The sequence below is a fragment of the Apteryx mantelli genome, chromosome 5, assembly GCF_036417845.1.
Source record: "Apteryx mantelli isolate bAptMan1 chromosome 5, bAptMan1.hap1, whole genome shotgun sequence".
Classification (NCBI taxonomy): Eukaryota; Metazoa; Chordata; class Aves; order Apterygiformes; family Apterygidae; genus Apteryx; species Apteryx mantelli.
The window spans coordinates 78,040,295-78,058,602 of record NC_089982.1 but is presented as its reverse complement, the minus strand read 5'-3'; the positions used below and the strand labels follow the sequence as shown (position 1 = coordinate 78,058,602).

General features: G+C 36.1%; 1 protein-coding gene across 1 annotated transcript in view; it reads right to left on the bottom strand.

Moving 5' to 3' along the window:
* The window catches only part of POLN (DNA polymerase nu), a 106,939-nt gene that overhangs the window by 40,496 nt on the left and 48,135 nt on the right, over window positions 1-18,308 (bottom strand). Inside the window, exon 17 of the mRNA XM_067298303.1 lies at window positions 17,928-18,042. Coding sequence (XP_067154404.1) covers window positions 17,928-18,042 — 115 coding nt within the window. The remainder of the gene's footprint in view (window positions 1-17,927; window positions 18,043-18,308) is intronic.

Genomic DNA, 18,308 nt, shown 5'->3' with positions numbered 1-18,308 from the left:
CAGTTTGTTTCTTTTATTTCTCTGTCATTTATAAACATTTTTACCTGTTGTCTGATTCAGATGTTATGCTAAATGCTTCTATTTTCATTTTTACTTTGAACTGGTTTACATTAGTGAGATTTAAGGTTACAGAATAACACTAAGAAACTCCTCACCTCCAATAAAAATGAATTAATAAACTAGAGCCCTGGGAAAACTTAACAAGTATCTCAGCCACCCCACACTTCCTCCTCTATATCTAAAGGGTCCCCATTTCATCTATATTCTACATGCCCACTCCCACCCCAGCATCAGGAGAGGCAGAACTGACTTCCAGTGGCTATTTCTGATATGGGAGACTCTCTGGCATGGACCATCCATGTAAATACAGGGGCACATGCTTAAACATTAGAGGTGAGAGGATCATAACCTCCCCTTCAGGGAGACCTTAAATTTGTGTTTTATTTCATTTAGAGGTTTTTATATAAGCTTTCACTTTGGTTAGTTGAGTTCAACTTCTTTGAATGAAAGGCTACAGCACTGTCAACTTGCTGTCATCCTTTCTGTACCACAGACAGCCCTGCAACATTTGTCATTGTAACTCTTTTCCCCTTTGTATGCACCTACCAAACTGCATTTTAATTTGTCTTATAACCATTTAACACCAGGAAAAGCTCCACAACCCCTACAAAACTCCTTTTAAGCCTCCAGAACTGCCTTAGAATTTTAAAAGTCCTTTTCTTCCAGTGGTTAATCATAAAATAATTTATTTTGCCTCAGTAGCCTTTGTAGTCCGTTGTATGAAGATTTATTTCATTATTCTGAGACGTTCTGTAAAAGAACATGAGATCTAGCTTTCAAGTATTTCACAGAAGACAAAGACATGCCTTGCTTTGCAGTTTGCTGTATGGGTCATTTTAACGTAGCAGGGAACCAGATAAAGAGACTACAACAAGGTCATGTCATAAATTGTACCTATCATCAGTAACAACTTGTTGAAGGATTTGTTTGGGAGTCAAGTGATCCATGAACTTTACTAAGATATTTACCTGCATGTTGACCTCCCTGATATGTGACACTGAGGAGATTTATTAGATAATACTTATTTTCAGTGCTCTTGACAGAAAAGGTCACTTAGAGATTTCTCCTTAAAAAGGCAGAATTCTTGACTTCTGTCAGTTAGAATAGAAAGCCCTTGACATCAAGAGAGGTGCTTGAGAGAGCACATCCTACCTTCACCTTTTGTCTCTTCTTCACTACCGCAGGAGTAAAAAAGGGCTTTCTTCTCACATCTACCATTTTCTCTTCTCTAGTGAATTACCTGGATAGGTGACATTTATTTCCAAGACACATGATTGTTAAGGGGATTAATTAACTAGCAGACAATCTTATTTCAGTCCTTGTGTCTACAAATACAGAAAAAAAGGCAGTCAGGGTAACTAGCTTAAATCTCCAGATGCCAGTGTGAATGTCAATGGAGATAGGCAGCATCACTGAAAGAGCAAATGTAAACAGATTAAGAAGTCTCCGCAAACTGGGATGATGCAGAATTTTTCAGAGGTCACTTTTACGAAACTGCATGTCAGGGACCAAATTCAAATTAATGCTCTTGGAGTATTTTCTTCACTTATCACATCTACTTATCAAGCCTTTCTATAAGAGGCTTCAAATAGTAAAGGAGGAACAGAAACCATTTTGGGAGATGTAATTCTAGCAAAGAGTATCAACTAATTACTGCTCCTGGCCTAGTTAGGGGTCTCATAACTTTATAAAGAAATAGATGGAACCTCAGAGAAGCCTATACACAAATACCAGGAGAATAACAATAAACAGAAGGAGACAAAAATCATAATATGTAACCAAAAGATAGTATAACTGCCATCTCTCTCATTTCACAGAACTAAACATGAAGCTAGACTATTGTTACAACAACGCACAGTTTGTTCAGGAAAACAAGCGGGGAAAATGGAAGGAGATGTCACATTGGATCAAAGTGCACCCACAAAGTTCAGAAAAAGAAGTAGACTTGTTGAATTTCTTGGTTAAGACAATGAAAAGAGGAAAAAAAATCAGTGCTGATATACATAAGAGAATCTTTCATAGATAGGTTCCACAGAGAAGGATGAGATACTCCGTATCTCATCTCTTTCAGTTTCACTAAAAACACCTCTTACAGCTTAAATTTCTATTATGCCTACGATCTCACTGAATTAAAGGCAAAAGTAAAACAGAAGAATAAGGGTTTTTTTTTTAAAAAAGATATTGGTCTGAAATCAGAACTCCAAAAGCACAGGAGTCTTAACTTCTGCAAAAAGATAGAAGGAAACTTTCCATTAGACCTAGATCTAGATCAAACAGGAAAGATTCTCCAATTCTCAAAGTTGACAGGATATTACTATGCTTTCCACAAGCTTTATTTGATTTCTTGGCATCTAATTAGCTTAATTCCCAGGCATATTCTATGAAAAAATGTGCTGTAGCACTTCAATACATTTTGGATATGGTGTGGATCTATAATACCTACCTTCACATTCTCCATTTTATCAGGATTTAGCTTGACTGAAGTTAAAGTTAATTGAGATTAATGAAATAAATTGAAACACTTTATTAAGCTCTGGTGCAGTTTCATAAAATGCATTATTTTATCAAAGTCACTGTAGATGAAAATGACTATTTGGAGAGAACTTTTTAAACTCAAAAAAGCATCCCCATGAAATTAGCAAAGCCAAATCACTGTCAGATTCTGTCCAGCACCGGGGGACTGTTCGCCCTTCTCAGAGCTCTGCATTAGTTGTGGAGGTGAAAATTGTAAAATTTTATTTTGCATTTATTCTAGAATGCTAAGAAAATATTTAATATGCAACAATTATAAGCTTCCAATCTGACATAAAATTAAGCTCTCTGGTTAAACTTTTTGTTAACAACTTGGTTTCTTTAAAGCTATTGTTTACTCTTCTAACAACAAAAGCCATTATAGTTCCTGAAGACTTTATTCCCTCTGCTTTATCTGCTAGTCTAAACAAATGTCACAGCTGCACTTCCTCTAAGGGACTGTAAACTACAAGATGAAATTTCCATAAGCTGCCATACAGACAGTCTGTCAGAGCGCAAAGCAAGACAAGTGCGCAACTTCATTAATATCAGCTTCTACAAGTGAACTTTTAAATCAGATAAAAATTGCTTTGCTGCAAAAGTAAAACAGCTTTGAGGTTCTGAACTCATTAGAGCTTAAAAATTTTTTATTCTGAGAAAGCAAACTGAACCTCCTCCCTTTTATTAAACTTCAGCATTTACATTGCTTCCTGGGGAGGGGAGCGGGGAACAAGGGAGTAGGTGGAGAAAGCAATAGCTAATTAAACTGCATGAATGCTCTTTGAAAAAACATGCTGCAATAATTAAACATCACAAGCCAAAATCTAGATCTGTCTTCTGTATCTCAACAGAAAAGCTCAAAAAAAAAGGGGGGGGGGGAATAAACTCTCCAGGATTTAAAGATTTAAAACTAGAAATTTCTAGAACTTAGGATATTCAGATGCTGTCGACAGCAGGATGATGTGTGACCTAAAAACCCTAATCTGAAATTACGATTTTGATTCAGGCTTATTTCTAGCCATTCTCTCTTATCAATAATGAAAATTAATGAATTAATAGGGGGAATTCCTAACTGTTGCTGCTTGAGCATCTAACCCAGAGTGGAAGCCTAGGGCTGGGGTCTTTCTTCTGGCCAGGCAAGTCCCTTCCTCTGTTCACAATCTTAAACCAGGAACCCTTTCCTACTGTTTAGCAAAGGTGCCTAAATTGGTTCACTTCTTACATTTTTCCTCATTTCCAAAAATAATAATCATGAATGATAAAAATTAAATAAAGAGAGCCATCTAATAAAGAGAGAGATCCTAGTCAACAGTGTAATGGCTTGGGCAATTACCCAGGATACGGATTCAAGTCTTCATTAATAAATATTCTGCTCTTTAGTCATAAGGGGACAGCGCCGACAGGAAAGACTGTAAAATACCCTAACACCTGATAAGCACGGTGTCCAAAGACAATGTGTAAAATTTACGTTCACATACATCCCCGCCAGAGACTCATTACCCATGGCTGGATGTTTCCTGTATTAAGTCCTGACTAGTTTAACAAACTCAGCTCTACCAGTGAAGCAACTGTTCTGCAGAGAAGCCTGAGAATTCTGCTGTGGTCATTTTGTGGCTGCAGCTTAAATTAGATTCAAAGAATACTGGTAGCTCAGAGAGAATTCCAGCACTTATGCAGTTTTGCATGTAGGCACCTCTCTACAGTACCTGTTCTGAGGATATTAAAAGCAACTGAATGGGGGATTTCAGTGTCCAAAGAGCAAAGAAGGTACCCATGTACCTTTGAGGCTCTAAATGCCTATGAAAAGATTTTAGTATTATTGTTTCAAAATCCTTTTCTTTTACATCATTGGTCGACTGCCTATTCTCAAACTAAAATTCTAATATTACACTTGTAGAAAAATTTACTGGATTTTCTCTTACAATATAACACTGATTTTTCTAAACAAAATAATACTAAATGCAATAAACTGAAAGTGGACCTTTTCTTTATATTGAATTAAAATTATAGATATTTAAAATATATCTGGCAGGGTTGAGTTACCTAAAGTAATTCCAAAGACAAAATAAAAATTATTAAAGCTATCATGAATACATTTGCAAAGTCTCTGACTGTGACCACGATTTTTCAAGTGTTTCCTGTCAGAATCTTTTGAGGAGTATTATTAGTATTATTTCTTTTATTATGAAAAAATGTAACTTACCATAATCATTCATTAAGAAACAGGTATGTTTCACAAATGATGTTTATTGAGTGGAATGAAAATCTCAATCTAGAATTAGTGCTTTAGTCCTGATGTTAAATAATGACACTTCTTCAAAACAATAATTTAATCTGTTATCCTTATAGTCATTTAGGTAAAATTAATGAACAGTGATGAACATCACCACTAAAGATATACCAAGCCAAATACTTGTAGGCCAAAAATCAAGACATAAACTGAGGATATGATTACAGGTGATTTCACAATGTTTTCAAGTATAAACAGCCTGATCCCAAATTGAGTGTATTAGGAGGACAGAAAAGGGAAACGGAATTGCAATAGACAGGCAACATAAGGTTTGTTTTCTGATATTCCTGCCACAGCAAACTGTTCTCCAACACAACAGGGAGGAGCAGAATTCATTTTGCCCCCTCCAGACTGCAGCAATTGTGAAGTATTGCATGCTTCTGCATGCTGCTGGGCTCCAAAAATATCCTATTTCACAGAATCTAAAGAATAATAAAAAAGAATTTTTTTTTTTTTTGCAAAGTTAGTTTGTTTGCAAATAAGAATTAAAATATAGAATTTTGTATAAAGTAGGGGATCAGCAGATAGAAACAGAGGAAGAATGTAATCCATGCTCATGGAATGACTACGAAGGCAGTATGGTGTGGCTGTGAAAAAGACAAATGCAATTTCAGGATGTATCAAGTAAGTTATTTCCCATAATGACAGGGAAATATTAGTACTGCTGTACAATATGGTGACGTTTTATCTGGGATGCTTAATACAGTTTGGTTACGACATTCAAGAAACATGAATTTGAAACAGATATGGCAGTAGGCTACCAGAATATTAAGTAGAAAAAAAAAGAAATGGGAGAGGAGCTACGATGTCAATACTAAGAAACTAAACCTGCCCCAAAACATTCTGTAGCACTGAGACTAACCAGAAAACAATGCCTCACATCCATACTTTAAAAGTCTCTTACCACCCAAACATGGTGCTGCATCCAAACAGCCTGGTGGAAATCATCCCTGGCCCATGCTAACTCAGGAACCGTGCCCAGGAACCGTTTGGGGAAGTGTTAGGATGCCAGAGCCAGAACCATGACTGGGACCATTCTAACAATCTACCAATACAGATATTGAATTCCAGTTATCAGGATCATTCCCTGGCACTAAGTTTACTAGAATAAAGGTAGCCTCTCAAGTCACGATGTCTTTGCTTCATTCATCATTCTGCTAGCCCATTTTCATGGCTGTTCCAAAATTAACTCATGTTCCTTGACCACAATACAAATATACCTGAGACTGTGTTGCGGTGCAGAGATTTCAGAACTAGCTTCAGAACAAGTTAGCTTTGATAACTGAAGCAGTTTAGTGAAACAGCCAGTCAGTGCCAAAGAGGCTCATTTTCCTTGTCAAGAAATACAGATCAACTTACATGGAATTCCATGTTGTCTAACTAGCTGCTCCTAATACTAGTTCATTAAGCTATTTTGATTACAAATATCCTAAAAAACCTTGTCTTGTTTCCTCAAAGAATGAAGGTTGAGAACACAACTGATTGCTTTCCTGAAGTATTTATACAAAGCAAACACCAGGGGGGAGGCGAGCTAATAAAGCTAATGGGCAATGTTGGCAAGAACATTTTGGGTATGTAAGCTGTATGAATAAATATAAGCTAGAAAGTAAAAGGAGATTTCCAGGAATGGGGAATTGGAAAGTTTTCCAATAGAATTAACTGGGCTAAAAAAAGCAGCTAGTTTTAAGCTGAGGCCCCACTGATCTATGAAAGGGAGTTTATAATGTTGTCACCTGCAATGATTTTATTTCAAAAAAGGTCCTTCTAGTCTCATGCTCCTGCATAAGACCAGGCCTATTATTATCAAGCACAAAGCACTAACCTCAGAGTGTGAGACTGTGCCTTCCTTTTCCTAGAGTTTCTCTTCTGAATGCTTCTCCATTTCACAGGAACTGTCACCTTGTCAGCATCTTTTGCTACCATAATAGACTCTATTTATTCTCACAGAAATTCAAATTTCTGTTATAGTACATCATAGCTTTTGCAAATTTCTCTAGAATAACCCTAAGAAATGACTCCAGAAGGATGCTGCTTTATCTTTTGAAGTGTCTCAGTTTGCAGTGCTACAACTGCAGGATCTGCAAATGGTACGGCCTCACTCACAATTATTTTACCAGATGAGATATTATTAAACACCAGATCTATAATGAATAGTATCTCCATAATTAGATCTACTGCCATAGCATTCTTGCCCTCAAATGTGATTTGATTTGGAAGAACATGCCTTCCCATTCAAATTGAATCTGTGTCTGTCTCTGAACAAACCCTTGGTCCCTCTCTTTTTGTCAGTAACACTCTGAATAGAAAAGAAAGATACAAGACACAAAATTAAAGATATTTTGGATCATTAATCAGAATAGAAATGAAACAATGACACAACAGATAAGTAGTAATAATTTTCCAGCTAAAAATACTATAGCAATTGTTTCTTCAGAATCAATTTCAATAAAAGAAAAATGAGCAGAAGTTGTGAAACTAATTAAAAAATGATCACATTATTACAAAACCAGGTAATCCAATGCTAATGACAGAAATGTTATGTTACCTCTTGGTGAAGCCTCTAGCAGGTAGGACTGAATTTAGGACCTCCAGAAATTTACAGCAAATCAATACTGGCTAATTTAAATAGCCAAACTTTAGAGCAGAAAGACCACAACACAATCATGTATTTCTAAATGTAGACTATCCACTAATGGGGATATTCAGTTACACTTGCTTAACGTGACTGCCCTATAACACATAAGAATGCTTTTCTTCTCTCTCTTCAAAAGCAGGATTCTAGAAGTTACCCCAAGTATTTCCAGGTGAACAGCAGATATGCTGGTAACTTGTCTCACCACTGTAAAACACAGTTTCACAGTCCTATATCTACTTAATGTGACTATATATTCTAATTTCTGATTAGAAGTATATGACATAGTCTAGACTACCTAAAAAATCTTTAGACAAAGATGGAGCCCCTAGATGGTATGTCTCAATACTTAGGCAAGGAACAAAACAGAGATGGACCTAACCGGTGGAGAGGGAGCTGTGTGACCTTGTGGTTGCAACTTGCAACCATTTGTCTGCTAACAGGGACAGACTAAAGCTCTTCCTGTCTCCTTGGTAGAAGTCCACCTGGATAACAGGATCATTTCGTTATTCCTTAATCATCTAATAAACACCCAAATGACATCTTCTGATTAATGTAGACTTTTTCAAAAGCTTGCCAATAATATTTTCGTAAAACTAATATATAAGAACAAATAATCATATCTGTTTAAAGAGCACTTAGATACAAATGTGATTTTTGCCACTGTAAAATGCGTGTATTTCAGTCTTGATTTACTGGCCATTGTTGTTGCCATTTAACATTAGCCTTGAATTTAAGTCTTTGAGCTTGTATTAATCTTTTCAGCTCTTTCATATCAAGCCTGACGTTTGTGGTTGAAAGTAACACTAACTCAAGGGAGTAGGCAGCTTAACTGAATTCAATGTTTGCTACACTATATATTTATAAAAAAGTAGCCTAAAAACAGGGTTTGCTAAGGATGAATCTTTAATCTACTTGATATAAAGATGCATAAAATAGGTATGGGGAAGTTTATATATATTTAGTTAGCCTACCACCAAGCATTTTGTATATTTGACCTTATCTTTCTCAAACAGACCCAATACACTATCTTACCATGTAATTCAACCCATGATGACCTATTTTGATTTAATTCAGGAATCTCCAAAATACCTCTGCTTACTTCCTGTGTTCTTCACAACTGAGCAACGTATCAACAGATAGAGCTAGTGTCAGGAAACATCCGGAGTTGCCAAGTGGCTGGAAGAAGAGTCCCTATATCACCATAGTTCCTGCAGAACCAAGTGCAAATGTACGACATCTTGGCTCACCTTGCCATTATTAGAAATAGTCAGTTCATTGAGCTCCCTATTGTTTGGCAGGTTGTAATGAAATAAAATTTCCCCACTTCATGAAAGAAGATGGCTTGCAAAGAATAAAAAAACCTTTTTCTGTGCTGTCATCTTTTTATTCAAATCTGTTTGACCCCCCCCCTTTTTTTTTAAAAAAAAAAAAGACATTTGTCATTCCTGTATGGTAATCCCAAGCAGTTCTGTGCTTGGTTCCTCTCTAGGCTTTTTCTTAAGTCATTTCTGAAATTAGCATGTCTCTCTCTTACCAAAGACATTCACAATAGATATTACTATCATCCCAGCCACATATCAGCTGAGAAAAAACAGAGCTTTATATTCAGTACGTTTTGTTAACAGTTCCCAAGACTATTGGATAACAAGTGTTCGAGCTCCTCTGATTTTGGCAAGAGTTAGATATCATGCAAGTGAAAGACACTTTGATGTCTTAAGGTGTCAGCCAACCAAGCCCATGCTATAAAAATGGAAAGAAATGTTTTTCAAAATTAGTGGTAAAGAATTTTATAAATCCCTTGGAATTCCATAATAGATACGCACTTTCTTATTTGAGATACTAGCTGCTATTGCTAAAATGAAATAATGCCCTTTCTTTTTGCATCCATTTTTTGAACTCTCTGAAAGCCATGAAGATTCAGGTGAGCAATTATTATGTCCAGCACTTGATACAGAACATAAAGCCAGTACCTGGAAGAAAGGTCATACATTCATGCCGTTTTCCATCATCAGATAAAAGAAAGCACTAACAGCATGAATAGGAGGAAGTGGATGAGAGATGCAAGAGCAGGAAATTTTTTGTGGTTTGGATTTTACAAAATTCAAATCTCAAAGTAAAATAGTAGCAATTGGACCACTGTTAAATCTTCCAGCCTTCTTTCAAACTTAGCCTTGAGCACAAACATTACACACAACTGACTGCTGCAAATCCTTCTTTTATTGGTATAATCAAAGAAACTATCATTCTTAAAGAATATCTACCAATTACCTTGTTAGGATAACTCACCATTAGCTGTTCATGTGTACAGGTTAAATTATAGTTTAGAGGTAAAAAAATAATAGTTTAAAAAGAATGTCTGTTTTAATACTGGAATGATAGCAGCTATCAGATTATTCAGGTGTTTCTCTTAAGTATATATTATATATTGAACTGTACTAGAAATATTCTTCTGCTTCACAGTAGTGAATATTTCACAAGCATTTTTAATAGAGTCTATTAAAATTTTTGTACCCTCTTATTTTTCAGCTGCAGAATATAAGGAAAAACTCATTGCATATGGGCAAACTTTTGATTTGTTCCCTGATCCATATACCAGAATTTCTGAACTGAGAAGAGTTACAGAGTACAGCTGCTAAAATACTATAAGTCACAACTGTCCAACAATCTTATCTGTAAAGGGATGTTTTCTGAGGCATAGATCAAAATGGATTTCATTACACTGGATCTGCACTGGCTCAACAGACAACTTGTGACACAGGATATATTACAGAAGATGTCTAGGTCACTTATCACTGCATGGAAAAGTTTGTGCACAGGGACAATTATCTTTCTGCTCCTACAGAAATGAAAATATACATTTTATAGTAGTAATAGATTTATGCTTGCAATTAGATCATGCAGTAAACAATTTATTGAGGGGCCTTACAAATTGCTCCCCTTTTCAGACAGTATGTATAGCTTAGAGAAAAGGTGTGAATACCTTGAAAGGCATCGTTTAATAACGTTCCTAGTTTAACTTTACATTGATTTAATCTCAAAGATATTGTAGTCAAGATAATTTTCCTCGTTTCATCTATTAATATTGTTCCTAGAGACTCTACAAACCAGCTGGATATTCCCATACTTAAATTTCTGGATATGGAAGTGCTGAAGTTCCATTTCAATCCACTTGTAACTAACCTAATTAGAGGGTCTTTTTCTCTGAAACTCTTGGTTTATGAGGAAACAGAGTCTAGGTGTTTTAACATCTTAACTCATAGTTACAATCTAGACAGGGCAAAACATTTTCATAAATCTGCTAGGATATTTGTAACATAAACGCATCTAAGTAGAAACTAAGAAAATTAAAGGCTTCAAACATATCTGTAATACCTTCTTGATGCCTGCACATAGTGGAATCATTCACTAGTTTCAAAGCATGACCCAGGAATGATTTCGTACAGACTAAAACGTAAAGCACATACCTGAAGCTCAATTCACCCACTCAGTTTTAATGACTTGGCCATTGGGATGACATTCACCTCAGAGCAGCAACTGTGCACTCATTTTTTGGCCAGTTCTCCTCTCTCCAGGGTCTCTCACAAATCTATCTCTGTAATTCCATATTAAACGCTTAGGCAATTCCATAATGTCTAATTCCTAGACCAAATCTAAAAAATGGATGTGGATGCCTATATCCAAAATTGTGAACCAACCCCTTTCACGCTGCTCAGTGGCCCCCTAATTGTGGATGAGCTTGAACTCTCTGGGTACCTGCACTTTTTGCCTGAAAGTTCAATAGGCTCCTGAAATTCTGCATTGTGCAAATGCTCATGATAGACCTACTCTGAGCATTTCTCTCCTACCTGAACACCACTGGGATTCCTGAAAGACCTAGTCTAGGACGTGTGATCTGATTCACACTGATAACAGCTGGCCCTGCTCAAAATGCAATTGCTGTAAGGTTTGGGTTTGTTGGCTTTTTCTTGATATAGGGTGAAGGGGGTACTGCCTTGGAATACCTGTCCACATATGAGGGACAACAACTGAATTCTCTCTTAGCTTGATGGGATTGACATCGACACCTCCACCTCCCAGCAGCATGCAATGGTTTTATTGCCAGGCCACAGGCTAGGTTTGATGTTCTCCAAGATCATGTTGGGCACTTGTGGACTGCTGTTCCACAAGAAATGCATAATTTATGAGTCCAGAAGGAAAGCAAACATGAAAGAACTCACTACTCTATTTAGGGTGCTAAGCTGGGAGTGGTAAATCTTTGGCTCTTGTCCCTGTAGCTACTACTAATATTAAACAGCATTAAACAGTCACTGGGTAAAAAACAGAAATAAACCCCAAAATGGGACTGAAATACAGAAAACCCTTTCCAAACTGAATGCTCTAAGCAGTATGCAATAGAATCATAGTGAATCATTGGGTCATAAAAACATGGAGCTATCTTCAGCTATCTTCAGGTATGGGCTTTGGATAATAACTGTCTGGCTGTCCTTGGCATCCTGTTTCAGCTTTCTAAGGAGTTCAAAAACAAACTTCTGTGATAAGAATTTCCCATTAGCTTCTCTTAGATAGTTTTGCGGTCAGCATATCTTTTTTTTCCCACCCTTTGAGATGCACTCTTTAGCACTGGGTAGGGAGCTTGGGCACCCAACTCTGGGTTTTGTATTCTGTTTCAGGCTCAGGACCCTGAAACATAGGAAGTACATCTAATTTGCAGATATCAAAGATGATGTCTGCACTGCACACTGGAACACGGTTAAGGCTTATAATGACTAAGCTAGTTCCAGAACCTTAAATAGTGTAGTTGCATTTGTCTATTGCTGTACTTCCAGCTCATCACCATCAGGAACCATGATGGTGTATGTGGTACTATGCTGTGCTGGCTGCAGCTAAATTAATCACTACTGGAGATCTCCAGTTCTCTAAGACAAACTCTAAAGAAGCAGGGGAAAGGATTTAGCCACACATTTAAAGAAGAGCAATAACCAGACAAGAATTTGCTTGAGTAATAGGAACTCTGAAACAGTACTATCCCAATTTAAGAAAGCACTCAGGCAACAAAGTATGGATCATTCGGGTATGACAAACCCCACATATTTATTATGTGCTTAAGTGTTTAGCTAAATTAAGATTTCTTTCCTGGATTTTGACCAAATGTGACCAACACCAAAATATATTACAACAGAGGAACATCAACCTACTGAGATGAGTGAAAAAGAACAATTTGAAAGAGAGACTAGTAATCACTGTATCTCTAATTAAAAAAAAATTGCAAAGACTGCCTAAAAGACTGTAAACTTGTTTTTCAACTTCTATCTTTGAAAGTGATTTTAAGATATTTATTGATTTATTTAGTTATAGACTTTTACTGTATTCAAATCTTAGCATTTTACTGTCTTAAAAGCTTAAGCCATGCTTTCTTTTCCCTCTCATCAACAGTATTTTAAACAAAAATTATTTAATATTCATTTATTGTGGGAAAAGCTAGATTAAAGAAGTGAGAGCTATTTTATTCTGAGATTTGTTGTCATTTGGATCTCTTACAGCAGCTGGATCTCTTGGCTGGTCAGACAGCTGTCAAGACAGCTCTCATCATCTTCAGCACTTTGGTGACAGTTCTGCTCTTCCAAAGGAATGCAACTGCCATAGGACATCATGACAACATAACACAAGGTGATCTTGCAGGTAGCTGGGATCAGTTATGTAATGAGTTTTCAAAAGCAGAAGCAAGCCTTTAAACTTTAATGTGTGCTCAGCACAAAACAGATCAGTGTAATGGCTTCTTGGTGTTCTAGTAACAGGAACCTCATCTGAGGCTTATTCTTAATAGGCCTTACCACAGCACTCACAATAAGATAATGTAGATAATAGCATATGATATTCCTTACAGACAGGATAGGATAAGGGTAGAAATAGTAATGATCACATATGAGTGAACAGTAAAGTCCATTTATATAACTTTGTTTTAGCTGGGGTAACTATAAGTTCGATGACTAGGAAATATATCCAAGATTCAAGACAGAGATGAGACTTATTGTAAAATGGCCAATAAACAACATTTTTATTTTATTTAGATTAAGCTGTTGTATCATATCTGATTATCTTAAACAGATTAAGATATTTTTGTGTTAGTGATTAAGATAATAAAAGAAGGATCAGGCAATGAGATGGCATTCCTCTGACCTTATTCTGTGTTCATGTGAAGGTTCCCATTTACAGATGCTCTGAAACCTCCTTGAAATTTGGTCTCTGAGCTTAGATAAAATAAGTAAAATTTCTAAACCAATAGGTTAATTACCTATTAGTGTTCTCGAAACTAATCTTTGAGTATCATTTCTTCTTACATTTATATTTGTTTTCATTTTTTATCCACATACAAGAACAAATACCCCGAGGAAATTTTCTTTTTGAAAATTGAAATTTGTGGTAACTTTTGTTCGCCAAAATCAAAATCATTTACATATATGCCCACCAGCAAGCCTCTTCTCTATTTCACTTTCTGCCTGCAGATAGGCTATGAAGCAGGCTGTCAGGGGGCAGGAATTCTAGAGAGGAAAGGCAGGAACTCCAATAGCCTTAATTTTATATCACAACAACTTGGCTCTCCTAACTTCAACATTATTTTAGTCAGATTTCTTCTGGGCAAAAAGTGCATCTTCCTCTTCCCATATGCAGATCAAACTCACTAAGTTTGTAATTAAGTCTTAAATTTCTAGCATGAAATTTACTTGTTTCATAGTTACAAGTATCTTAAAGGCAACTATAAAATAATTTATTTAGGCTTTAAATTATTGTGAGTTTAAAACACATTAAATAATAAAATAAGATGTAGCACTTACATTTTAATATTTCAGAGATCTACCTTGTAGTAACCGGAATTCTTCAAGATACTTTTGTCCTACAAGTCATATTGTACTTGTGTGGGCTCCATGACCGCAGGTCTGGATCTTCTGGAGACCAACAAATATAGTCTTGTCTAATATTCAGAGGGCATTCTGAGGGAAGGGTGAAACAAACTCAGCTCCTACTCATTTTTTTGAGAAAATGAGAAACCACCCTATCAGGAAAAGACACTAGGTCACAAGATCCATGCAGAAAAAGCACTTGAAAGACAAAAACACGAGACTGGAAATTTGTGTAAGTGCCTGGTAACCACCAACCACCCAAAGACCTTTATCTGAATACCAATTTCAAGACAGTCCTGTCAAACAGAACATACAATTCCTAAAAACTATTTGAGGGCATCTACAGCAAACAGTTGAGCATAACGCAGGGAAGCCCAAGCTGGTGCAGGCTGCATTACTTCTGAAATTAGCTGTCTCTGAAAGCTAGCTATAGGAGGTACAACACCAAAGCTCAACCGACTGGTCTGGCAGAGAGGATTGCTTATCAGCTAGGTCTATTAGGTTGGGTAATGGTGTTGCACATGACACTGAGTTTTAACATCTGAGTCATTCTGTTGTGACGTGTAAATACACAGTTTGGGCTTATGCATACTTGTGCATCTACACTGAACTCCACTGACCAGGGACAATGCCATAAGAATAATGTTTAATAGAAACACAGACCCAACAGATTTTCAAGAGAGACATATTTCTAAGGTGCTAGAGACAGACTGAGTCCTGGCACAGCATGCCCAACCAAATTTACAATTAGCAGCATTGTGCAATTTTTTCAAACAGAATAAAAGATTTGGCATATCAGTTGTGCTTTACAAGCTGTGCAAAGTTTAAAGCCCCAGAACTAAGACCCAATGAAAATCAGGAGATGAAGACAAGATAAAAGGTTTGTTGTTTGTTTTGTTCTTTCTTCCCCTGTTTTTAATACCTATGGGGGAATAAAATCAACTAAGATAAAGTCAAAGAACTAACTGTTTGTATTAAAGATACTGCATATCAATAGGAGGATGCTATAACACTGTAAACTCCCATCACCATGAAAGATGGTTGGGGCAGTTCAGGTCTGAGGTGGAAGCCTGTGGGACAGTTGTGCTGCTTCCAACAGATACAATTAGCCAAAGAATTCCAATTTATGCACAAGGGGTAGAAATGTATGCAAAGTAAGAGTAAAAGACAAATGAATTTATATTACTATTCCAACATTAGAGAAGAGGAAACTAAAGCCAAAAAAGACCAAGTGATTCCAAAAATCAAGGAAATTCAGAGGCAGAGCAAGGACTGGAAGACAGCCCCAGCCGTGACACAGATTCTATTCTAATAGCTCAGTCTGATCATTCTACTTACCTACCTTGGCTTAGGGTTCAGAGTTAAGTGTTATTTTACAGCTTAAAATCTTGTGTATGTAATTTCAACTAATCCAGCTTATTTCATGAAAACTACACAAGACTTTTTTTCTAAACACATGTAGATGTCATTATTTAGTATTCTTTTTTAAAGCAATGTATAATTGTACAGTGACTACATTAAACAATCAAACCCTGTATCTTCAGACTTTTGCTATGTTCTGATAATTGGATAGTTACGTTATCTCACAGATATTTTTGTTTTCACACTGTTTGTATTGGCTACTCTCAAAAAAAAAAAAATACACAGCCTTTTCCATGAACTACTTTTAGATGAGATGAATCCCACCCCTCATGTTTTTGTAATTAATAGTGTCATATAATACATACAATAGAAAGTTACTTCCGAGCATTAGTTTTCCTGAAGCTTAAAAGAAGAGTCAGCAATTCTTTGCAGAATCATTATGTAATGATTTTGTAGACACATCATGACACTTCTGTCTGATAAAAATATTTGCCTGTAATATTTCATTAAATTTAAAGTTAGTGTGTAGCAACTATAAGAGGTTGGCGGCTGCCAAGAGCTGTGAGTTTGCTGAATAGAATAATATTTCTGGAGCCTTGCCCAGAGCTGAGACAAAATTTGACTCATATTCATGCATACATTTGCAATATACCTCCAAACTAAAATAAGGATTTAACTCCATCACGAGATTCTAGTGATATCATGTCAGAACTATGGATTGATTATAATATCAATAGAAGCTTCTAAATGACTCAAAAGAGCTATGGTGATCTTTCCATAGCTATATTCTTTGGGATGTTTGCGACCTTGAGTTCTGTCCTCTCAGACTGCACGTCCCTCAAGCACTGATTCAGTTGCTGGTAGGAGGATAATTATAATTTCAGCTACATTTTGTTTCTTTTTCTACTTCAGAGTATATTAGCAAATACTGCAGTGATAGGAACTACTATGTTTGGGAAGGTTACGTCTGCAAAAATTTAAAAACTGTAGAAATTGAACTGAGCTAGATCAGGACTAACTAATGAATTCATCACATCTATTTTTGCTTTCTTTTTTAACCTAACAATCTCCCAACAAAAAACACAGACAAAAGACTTAAAAAAGAGAGTGAGAAAAACAATAAAAGCATATGGAAATCACATGAAATGTACATGATATGACTGTTCAATCTGCTTATACGTTACAGCATTTAATTTGATCTTTGTCTGACTTGTCTGTTCAAAATGGAAACTTCTGGAGACCTGCCCTGCCTCTTATTGAATGTTTCTGCACTTTCTAGCACAATGGGAATCCCAGTCTCAGCTGAGATTTTTAGGTATCACAATGGTACAAGAAGTAATAAGAAATACCTTCAAACAGCTATGCAAATAATTTTTTTTTTTTTTATAGTTGATCTTTTGATTTGCACTCATGAACTTCGTAAACAATAATAATCAATTAATGATTAATTAACAATAATTAACAAATGAGCAGTATCTCCACACTGTGGCTGTAAGCTTTCAAGAAGAGTGTACGTAGGCAGATCACCCTTATATTAGAGTTCACTACTGTGGGTGTCTCTCTTTATTACTTGGGTAATGGAGCTAAGAACTATTTTTTTTAAATGGCAGAAGCATCACATTTTTTGCAAGTATCCCATCATCCATCAGAAGATGCAAGTACTAAACCCTATGAATTCAAAGGAATCCCATGAGCTCTAGTCTCTCTGCTTCTCGTATATACGTAATTTGATTCCAATACCTCTGTTGGATAACCAAGCTGGTTTCAAAAATGCTTGTATTTTTACTGAGAAATGTTGTTCCACATCTTTCAGCTTGATAAACTATTTAATTGCTGATCCAGTATTTTAAAAGGTTTTGGTGAACACAAACAGAGTGCAAAAGTATCAGTATGCACTACTCACAATAAATTATTCCCTCAGTTTTAGTCACAAGGCTCATACTGGTCAGCTGGATTACAATATTTTGATATACAGTAATTATGACAGTGGAGAATGACTCAGAAAGACAGAAAAGGAATTAAAATTCCCAGTATCAAAACAGCATTAGATTAACAATAAATACTGTAACAAAACATTGTCTTTTATTATCACTATATAGTAATATAATAATTTAAGTTCTTCTTGTTATTTTGTCTAATTAATATCCAAAAATATAACATTTTCTCTTACCACTGAGAAGCCAGTGTGGTAAAGATATCAGTGGTTTCAGGTTCTTGGAACAGTTTCAAAAGCTCTGGATCAGATGACAGGTCAGCAAGGATCCTTAGTTCAATATGGGAAAAATCTAGCAAACAGAGTGTTAAAATAAATCTATTGCTCTAAAATAAAAATGTATCTGCATTTTAACCAAACTTTCACAAATCAGAGTGCAAGTCTGGACTGTTCAGTCATTTCCTCTTGCTCAATAAAAACAGATGCCCATAAAAAGCTCATAGAAGTTATAGTCCAGCTACAGATCACAAGGTGCCCAATTCTTTCATTATCTTCAGGTGTCAACTAACCTTATTAGCTTTTCTTTTCTACAAGCTTCTAATGACATGGCTTACATGT